The sequence below is a fragment of the Oratosquilla oratoria genome, chromosome 21 (genome assembly GCF_046742065.1).
Source record: "Oratosquilla oratoria isolate Oo_2021 chromosome 21, ASM4674206v1, whole genome shotgun sequence".
NCBI classification, from domain to species: Eukaryota; Metazoa; Arthropoda; class Malacostraca; order Stomatopoda; family Squillidae; genus Oratosquilla; species Oratosquilla oratoria.
In genome coordinates, this window is record NC_134797.1 from 42254408 (window position 1) to 42264407 (window position 10000).

A 10000-nucleotide genomic window follows, 5' to 3' on the forward strand; every position below is an offset into this window, starting at 1 on the left:
AGCTCCTCACTTAACAGTTGATCAGGATTATCAAGAGAGACTTGACTTAGGAGAAACGTTATTTGAACTAAAGATATGACGAGATTTCGCCTTCTCACCTGCTCTCATAGGTTCATATTTATTTATTTAACATTATTGTATGTATATATATATATATATATATATATATATATATATATATATATATATATACACACATATTGTATTCGACCTACTTATGGACCAAAAGGTCTCCTGTCGGCATGTTCCTCTTTTGTAATATTCTTCAGATATTTACAAAACTAGTTTTAAAATGACGCTGAACCTGAATGCAGTATGATGCAAATGAGGCGACAGCGGCCGCTTTGAAGTGGATGTCTGTCCTTTTTGTTTGAATCTTTATTCTTATCTAAATCATTTTACCATCTTGTGTTATCTAACGTCATTCAGATGTAGGACATACTATTATATCTTTTCAGGAATAGTTACGAGTGTTTGTTGGTAAAAAATGTATCGTAGGATATCAAAAAATAAAAAATAAAAAGTTCTTTTGTAGATTATACAGTAGTATTCTTATCTTGTACAGAGGTTTCTATAGAAAAGGGTACATCATAGCAGTCTGTATCACGATCTTGCTATCATTATCACTATCACTATCATTATTACTACCAGTACCACTATCATTATCACAATCACTGCCATTACCACTTTCATTATCACTCTCATTATCGCCATCACTATCACTATCATTATATCTGTTAATATAACTATCACTATCACTATCATTATTACTATTACTGCCATTATTACCATCATCTTCACTATCACTATTACTATCATCATATTCACTATTAATATTCATTCTTATCATTATCACATCGTCATCGATACCATATTCATCATCGTTATCATCATTAGTACTAGTATTAGAATAAGTACATCATCATCATCGTCACCGTCACCGTCACCGTCACCATCACCATCATCATCATCATCATCATCATCATCATCATCATCATCATCATCATCATCATCATCATCATCATCATCATCATCATCATCATCACCACCACCACCACCACCACCACCACCATCATCATCATCATCATCATCATCATCATCATCATCATCATCATCATCATCATCATCATCATCATCATCATCATCATCATCATCATCATCATCATCATCATCATCATCATCATCATCATCATCATCATCATCATCATCATCATCATCACTACCATCATCATCACTACCATCATCATCACCATCATCATCATCATCATCATCATCACTACCATCATCACCACCACCATCATCATCACCATTATCATCACCACTGCCATCATCACCACCATTATCTTCACGACCACTATCTTTGCTACCACTATCTTCACCATCGTCCTCACCACTACCATCATCACCACTATCATCTTCATCACCACCATCTTCACCATCACCACCATTATCACCACCACCATCATCATCATCATTATCATCTTCACTACCACCATCATCGTCATTACCATTTTCGTCATCACCACCACCACTATCATCATTATCATCGTCACCACCACTATCATCATTATCATCTTCACCATCATCGCCATTATCATTTTCACCACCACCATCATCATTATCATCTTCACCACCACCATCATCATCATTATCATCTTCACCACCTCCATTATCATCATTATCATTTTCACCATCACCATTTTCATATTCGTCTTCACCACCACCACCATCATTATCATCTTCACCATCACCATTATTATCATTATCATTTTTACCACCATCATCATCATTACTACTTATTACACTTATTCTCACCGTCATCATATTACTAGCAACATTAAAAAACAACCCGTTCTTTCTCCCCTGTCAAAGGTGCTACACTTCCCTCCCTTCCTGCCTCTTGTGTCGGAAGGCTCAGCGGAGTAGAGGCGGTCAACTCCCTCCAGCCCCGTCTGTTTAGAGAAGATAAGAAAGGGTTTGTTTACTTTGTCGTGGTGGCAAATGTGGGACAGGAGAGGACGGCAAATAGGGAAGAGGTAGTAACGGGAAATGGGGAAAAAGAAAAACCAAGGGAAGAGGGGGAAAAGGGAGGAAAAGGGTAAATTGTGTGTGTGTGTGTGTGTGTGTGTGTGTGTGTGTGTGTGTGTGCGTGTGTGAATGTGTTTGCGTGTGTGTAACTGCGTGTTTGCCTAATTGTCCGGTATGTATATGAATATGTATATGTACACGTGCATGTGTATATGAATGTATATGTGTTTGTGTATATGCGCATGTATGTGTTCGTGTACGTGTATATGTATGAGTGCGTGTACGTGTATGTGAACGTGCACGTGCATATCTGATGAACAGAGTGAATAGCTGTAATTTGCCCAACGTTTCCAAGGTACAGCCTTCAAGGTCACTGAAAATAGAAACATTCAACATACATTGATTTAAGCATAAATAGAGAAGGAGGTAAAGTTAGTACTACTGGTAAGGATTGCATGCAACATGTAAAGAAAACAAACAAATGAATAAATAAGTAAATAGATAGATATAACAAATTAACAAATGAAGAAGCAGATTAAAGGCGGTGCGCTGCATCCCACGATGGCCCACTTCTCTCTTCGCGCCACTCATCGCGTCATTCTCCCTACTGAAGGTATGGACGAAATGACGATTTTCTTTCATTAGGTAGAGAGAAAAGACTATACATTTTCTATGTTCGTGCTAAACGCCTCCATCTTTATGGTCTCTCTTAGAGCCGTCATGACTTTTTTACTGAAAATTTTTCATTACTCTGAGAGTATGACATCTAAATTCCCATCAGTCAATATATAGAATATTCAGCATTTATGAATTTTAAAAAGTATAGAGATAGACACCTAATTAGATTTTGGATTATTTGTAGATATTACAAACTTAATAAATAGGATTTGCTTATTTCAATCTTATCCTCTAACACTTCCAGTGTTAATACAATGTGCATGACTAAGAATTTATTTTAAAAAATCTATACTAAGTAGATTTCAGGAATTATTTGTTTTTGATAATGATACATTTTCCTTTATTGGGACTTGTACTAAAAGAATAAGAAAAAGAAAAAAGGATAAACAGAAAATAAGGAAAGTTTTTTCCGTCATGATAAATCCATCAAGTCAATACACTTTTTTGTAATATTTTCATGCATACTTTGAATGCATCAGTGTTTACATTTGTCGACAGAAGATGAATGCGACTGTTTGCATGACATTCATAGGACAGGTGCTGTATTTTTCTTTCCTAAGGGTTGTGACATGCACTGATATAAACGCTAAAATAAAGAAGAACTCACAGCAACAGTTATGTTATCACTGAGTCTCAGATTACGCTTATATTGTCTACCACGCACATTATCTCAGGCCATTGGGCGAGAAAGAGATAAGAGTAGATAAGAGCAGGAGTAAGAACAAGTGACTTGATCGAGTCAGTCGCATTTTAGAGATTCGTTAAGAGGTCTGATACAAGAATGAAGAACGACGATGAGAGACAGTATATTCCACAGACGCCAGAAGCCTCGAGGACTCAAAATCCACAAGAGCCTCAGGGGATCCAACCAGCAGGAGAGTTGAGCTACCAAGATGACGAAAACATTTACATGAATGTAGAGCCGTTACCAATTCCTATTACACACCAGCCTCGTCCACCAATAATCAGTGAATCGAAACGTTTGTTACCTGTTCGTGATCCTATTGGGCTTCATCAGGACCACAAGGTACACTCCAGTTATGTTTGAACTTGTACTAGAATGGCGGCACACTAGTCTACCCTACTACTTCTTTTTTCTACTTCGTGTGAGTAGACACGACTTCGGTTACAATATTCTAGACTTCCGTAAGAAAATCTTAACAGTGTGTCTAACATTCGAATAGTTTTATCTTTTCTTGGTTCGTCATTCAGCTTCTCTCTGTATGACACAAGATTAATTTGACGTTTGGAAATTTGAAAAACAAAAGATCGTAACCCAAGTCGCTTCTGCTCAATCGAAGCAGCAAAAGCAAGTAGCATGCTAGGGAGAAATACCTGGTGTGCCGCCTTTTTTACCCTCTAATAATCTTGTTACATCTGTACTTAATTCATCATTATGAACATGTCGTGTATCCCTTTTTGCTTTATTCTGTTTCATTTTGTTTGATTTTATATTATTCTTTATTCTCTTGTCTATTATTGTTTAAATTTTGGTATCTTATTTTATTCTTACTTACTCTCACTTTTCGCTGGTCTTCGGGCCACTTGGTGATCCATAACCGCTTTTGAAGCGTCTCGCCATGTCTTTCTGTCCTGTGCCACCTCCTTCCATTCTCTTGGTTCTATTCTGCATATCTGCACATCTTCTTCAACGCATCTCCTCCAGTCTTTTCTAGGTCGTCCAAGTGGTCGTCTTCCACGCACTCCACTATTGAGCACTTTCTTTGGCCATCTATCTTCTTGCAACCTTGTGACATGTCCTGCCCATTTCAATCTTTTTAATCTTATTACATTTTTAATATGGGGTTGTTTTGTTTGTTCTCGAATTTCCCAGTTATGTTTTATTCTCCATTCTTGCCTTTGGTTGTCATACACGGGTCCTAAAATTCTCCGTAAAATCTTATTTTCAAGAACTTCAAACTTCTCCATAGCTTTCGTAAGGGCCCATGTTTCGCAGCCGTACAATATGACTGGTCTCACTATTGAGTTGTACAGTCTCAGTTTTGTTGTTCTTGATATTGACCTTTTTTTAAACAATTCTATTAGGCTGTAGTAACATCGATTTCCTGCTCCGATTCTGGCTTCCACTTCCTGTTTCATTCTTCCGTCACTGGTCACCTTTACTCCTAAGTATTTAAAATCTTTAACACTCTCTATGTCCATCCCCGCAATCTGTACCCTTTCCGGCAAATTAGACTCTCTTGCTACCTTCATTATCTTTGTCTTACTCTCATTGATCTTGAGTCCAACACTTTCTGCAGCTTCTTTAAAGAGCGCCGCCAGGTTTTCCATTTCTGTTTGATTCTCTATCATGATGTCAATATTGTCAACATATGCTAATAGTTTTATGGTTATATCTTCCAATTTTATTCCTTCGTCTCTCCTATTCATACCAACTCTGGTTATTTTTTCCATTGCTAGATTAAATAACAGTGGTGAGAGTATGCATCCTTGTTTTAAGCCATCTCCTATCTGAAAAGGTGATGTAGTTTTTACTCCCACACCTCACTACGCTATTTGTGTTTTCATAGCATGCTCTTGATAATCTAATGTACTTGTGTGGTATTCCTAATTCTCCCATTATTTTATTCTACCATTCATTTGTAAAAATATTTGTTTATTTACCTAATCATCTTATGATATTTTATCATATATATTACTATATGATTATACTATATAATATATACATTCAAATATACTATATATTATTATATATCATATGTCATTATATATTACTTCAATGTAAACATCAGTTAGGTTTGAACTTATATTAACCCTTTTCTAACCTCGTTCCTTTTGTACTTAACTTACCAGTGTTAACAGCTCTCAATTATGTTAAAACTTAACTAACCATATACTCTTTTTGACCCATATTCTTGGTTTATACTACTATCACCAATTTACCATTGTGAGTAGTTGATAGTTACATTGATAGTTTACTACCCCAAGTCCTGGATCACATTTTGGGAACTTTAGTGACCACTATGGACCAGAGTCGCACAGTACCCTTTTATTAATGTAAACTGACCTCCACTCAGGAGAGAATCCTGATCACTCTTAACTTCTGTTCTTCCTTTGTTCCTATGGAGTCCCTCAACATTTCTTTCCCCAGCAGCTGTGCGGCTCAGTCTGTCGGTGTGATGTTGTCCCACGAATTTCCGATCAAAGGGAGATGAAGAAGGCCTCTTCTTGTTATTGCCGCCAATTCATATAGAATTGGGTGTGTATATGTCCGTGTCTGTGTGTGTGTGTGTGTGTGTGTGTGTGTGTGTGTGTGTGTGTGTGTGTGTGTGTGTGTGTGTGTGTGTGTGTGTGTGTGTGTGTGTGTGTGTGTGTGTGTGTGTGTGTGTGTGTGTGTGTGTGTGTGTGTGTGTGTGTGTGTGTGTGTGTGTGTGTGTATGTGTGTGTGTGTGTGTGTGTGTGTGTGTGTGTGTGTGTATGTGTGTGCGTATGTCTGTGTATATGCGCGCGCGCGCGCGTGTGTGTGTGTATGTGTGTGTGTGTGTGTGTGTGTGTGTGTGTGTGTGTGTTTGTGATATGTGTGTGTGTGTATGTGTGTGTGTGTGTGTGTGTGTGTGTGTGTGTGTGTGTGTGTGTGTGTGTGTGTGTGTGTGTGTGTGTGTGTGTGTGTGTGTGTGTGTGTGTGTGTGTGTGTGTGTGTGTGTGTGTGTGTGTGTGTGTGTGTGTATGTGTGTGTGAGCATGTGCCTCTGTGTATGACTGATATTTTTTTTCTTATGCTTTCTGGAGAAGTCTTCTGTGGGCACTATTTATTACTTGCACATTCATTTATCTATTTATTTATCTATTCATTTATATGTTTTTTAATCTATCTATCTACCTGTATTATTTATTCACTTATCATTCATATATATATACATATATATATATATATATATATATATATATATATATATATATATATATATATACATATATATATATATTTATATATACATGTACATATCTATATATACATGTATACATATATATATATATATATATATATATATATATGTACTTATTTATTCTTTTATTTATCTATTTATTTTTTCATTTATCTACTTGTTTTGTTATCTAACATTTTCTATATATTTGCTTATTTTTCCCTTTTACGTGTTTTTACGTGCAGAAAAAAAAACAAATAAAAAGAAAATTAGAGTAAAAAAGATTTCAATTTTTTTTTTCATTACAATGGATTTTATGTAATAATAATTCGTAAGATCTTGATCTGATAATGAGAAAATATATTCGTCATTCATCGTCGTAATGAATTGTTGTTTTTGTTGTCATTATAGAGTATAACTTACCAGCGCTTCTATAAGAATGAGTGATGTATTACGCTAGTTTCCTTCCGTCAGTGATGTCAGCAAAGTTTATTGTAATATCAAACTGGAATTGGTTACAGAAACCCCAATTTCAATAATAACACTACCTATCTATATATGTGTGAAATTACGACAAGTGGATTCACACATTTGTCGGATGCCTCTCCTGACTAAAGACTCGATGAGATTAAGATTACATATTGTACCACGCGAGTTGTCTTTGGGGAATGGTCGGGTCAAGTTTCAGATCGTTTCTTGTAACGGATAGCATGGTACAACGGTAGTGTCATTGTCTCGTGGTAACCAATCACACAGTCAGCGGTTCGAGTCCCAATGCCAGAGCTTGTTTCTCTATCTTTCTATCTATTTATATATCAAAGGACTCTTTCCCCTTATATGGGAGGTAGCCAGACAAAGCAAACATCTACTTTTACCCATTGATTCCTTATCGGCTTCAGTATTGACATTATCTATATATGTATGTATGCATCTTTTTCAACCACATATAGCGTATTGATAGCGTATTGGTTTACGTCAATGTAACTTTGTTACGGGTTAGCTGGGTTCGAATCGTCGGCTCGTCCACGTTTCAATTTCCAACGGATGCCTCCTTCGAGCGACTCTCAGTCTCGTTTGCGATGGTATGGAATTAAAAGTGATATGTGGTTGAAAAAGATATTAATTGATCACTGGGAAACATTCAGCGTGTATGTATGTATGTATGTATGTGTCTGTCGATATATCTATCTATCTATTCATATACCACGGTTCTCATCCCTCCCAAAAGGAAGGTAACCAGCTAAGGCACGCACCCACTTCCACCCAATCCACTCCCACCCAGTCCACTCCCATCCACCACTAATTGTTTCCTTCTTATCTTGTGGGAGGTGAATGGGAGTGGATTGGGTGGTAGCGGGCATGTGCCTTGGCTGGCAACCCCTCTTATAAGGGGGAAAGAGCCCTTGGTAGACAGACAGACAGACAGATAGATAGATTGATAGATAGATAAGTTGATAGATAATGATATTACTGAAGCTGGGGTTTCTATGATAAAATCTAGTTTGATGTTACAATGAATACCAAACCGGAATGACACTATACCTCTACGAAATTCAAATGTTAATTGATAAGAAATTTTGCCAAAAAACTAACAGTGTGCCAGTGTTTTGCAAGCAGATCACGAACAATTAAAAGAGACGAAAGAGCCTAAAAAGAACAAACAATTAAAGATAATTATGATAATTTCAGTAGGTGCAGTCCGCCATATCAGTGTATCTAGGTAACTCCATCGATTACAACACAATACCGAAACTCTTATTCTATACCCATGTGTTCGAATCCTGCACTCCTCTCCTATTCCCTTGCAGTCACTGTTACCTGCCCCAACAGTCTTTAAAACAAATAAGAGGGGAAAGGTGACGGTTTCGGCCGCAGCCACGCGTCTCCTGGCGTACGCACCTCACCTTCTTCAACTTTTAGGTTAGTTTCCCACGTATCTACTTTTCGCCGTGAGCCGTTCACGACACGACGTCATGCTCTCAAATACCCATGGATGTCTCTGGGCTCTTTCACACGTCACGACAACGACCACGTGAGAAAGCGTCCATAGACACCCATTGTCATTTGAGAGCACGACGTCGCACAGTAGTCGGAATCCATCATTTTGTGAGCAAAAATAGATATCCATATTTATTCACTCTGTATCATACACTAACACCCAAATAGTACATTTATCTATATCATGAAACATAATGTATAACCTACTTCTTCCCCATATTTTGAGAAAATGGCATTTAAACAACTAAAAATTGCGTCTTGCTGTGACACAGGTAACAAATCCCCGCTCATCTCCGTTTTCTTTGCTTGTCAACAGTGTAAACAGTGTAATGACTTTTTTCATGTAATAATAATAATAATGATAATGAATATGATTGAAGGTATTATTTACAATTTTTTTATCATACATTTTATCCTTTAAAATCATAATAAACAATAACTATAACATCATTAGCACATAAAAAAAAATATTAGTGTAGCAATGACAGCTATTGTAGTGAAAAGTGGTGTGTTAAATTCCATAGGTTTTTGCTCAACGTTTTAGCGATTCTGACTACTGTGCGTCGTGTCGCGGACGGCGCACGGCGAAAAGTCGATACGTGTAAAACGAGCCTTACTTGACCCAAGCCCGTGTTTATCATCTTTCTTCATCCTCAGATATCTTGGGAACATGTATTTGCCGAGAGCAGTGAGCCTCACTCCCCACAATGGTGTTGGGACCTGAAACACAACATGTTTGATTTCATCTACCGCTGGTGCTACATTGTCCTCGCCGTCATCTGCGGCCCCCTAGCCGTTTGCTGTTTCGCCATCTCCTTCGCCTGCAGATTATTTATGGTAAGCTGACGATTTACAGAGAGCGCGTGGGCACGAGGAGCGAGGGTCGCTATGGAATCGGTGGGGGTTAACCATCTTCCGGTTGCTGTCCCTGCTGTGGATGTGCTGTGCCTTGCTGCATTGCTTCTGACCCGGACAGTGGGTAAGAGACAGGGATCGCCCATCAACCACAAAAAGCTAAGAGCAGAGTGGATGGGAGTGTAATGGCTGGGAGTGGTGTGCGTGACTTCACTTGGCTTTTTCCCTTATAAAGGGAAATAGCCCCTTCCTTTATAGATAGATATAGTGTTGGTGGTTAGCGCAAGTTTGCAGAAAATATAAATCTTGCTTGCAAAGGCAAGATCAATGCGTGCATGCATATATGTATGTATGTATGCATGTATGTATGCACATGTGTGTGTGTGGTGTGCATTCCTCTACGTATGTCTGTGTGTATGTATGTATATAATATATGTATGTGTGTGTGTGTGTGTGTGTGTGTGTGTGTGTATGTGTGTGTGTGTGTGTGTGTGTGTGTGTGTGTGTGTGTGTGTGTGTGTGTGTGTGTGCCTGTGTGTGTGTGCCTGTGTGTGT

General features: G+C 37.9%; 1 protein-coding gene across 1 annotated transcript in view; it reads left to right on the forward strand.

Moving 5' to 3' along the window:
• Window positions 1-3431: 3431 nt before the first annotated feature.
• Window positions 3432-10000, forward strand: part of LOC143036866 (uncharacterized) — a 17890-nt gene continuing 11321 nt past the window's right edge. Inside the window, exons 1-2 of the mRNA XM_076204765.1 lie at window positions 3432-3733; window positions 9248-9427. Coding sequence (XP_076060880.1) covers window positions 3488-3733; window positions 9248-9427 — 426 coding nt within the window. The 5' untranslated portion in view covers window positions 3432-3487. The remainder of the gene's footprint in view (window positions 3734-9247; window positions 9428-10000) is intronic.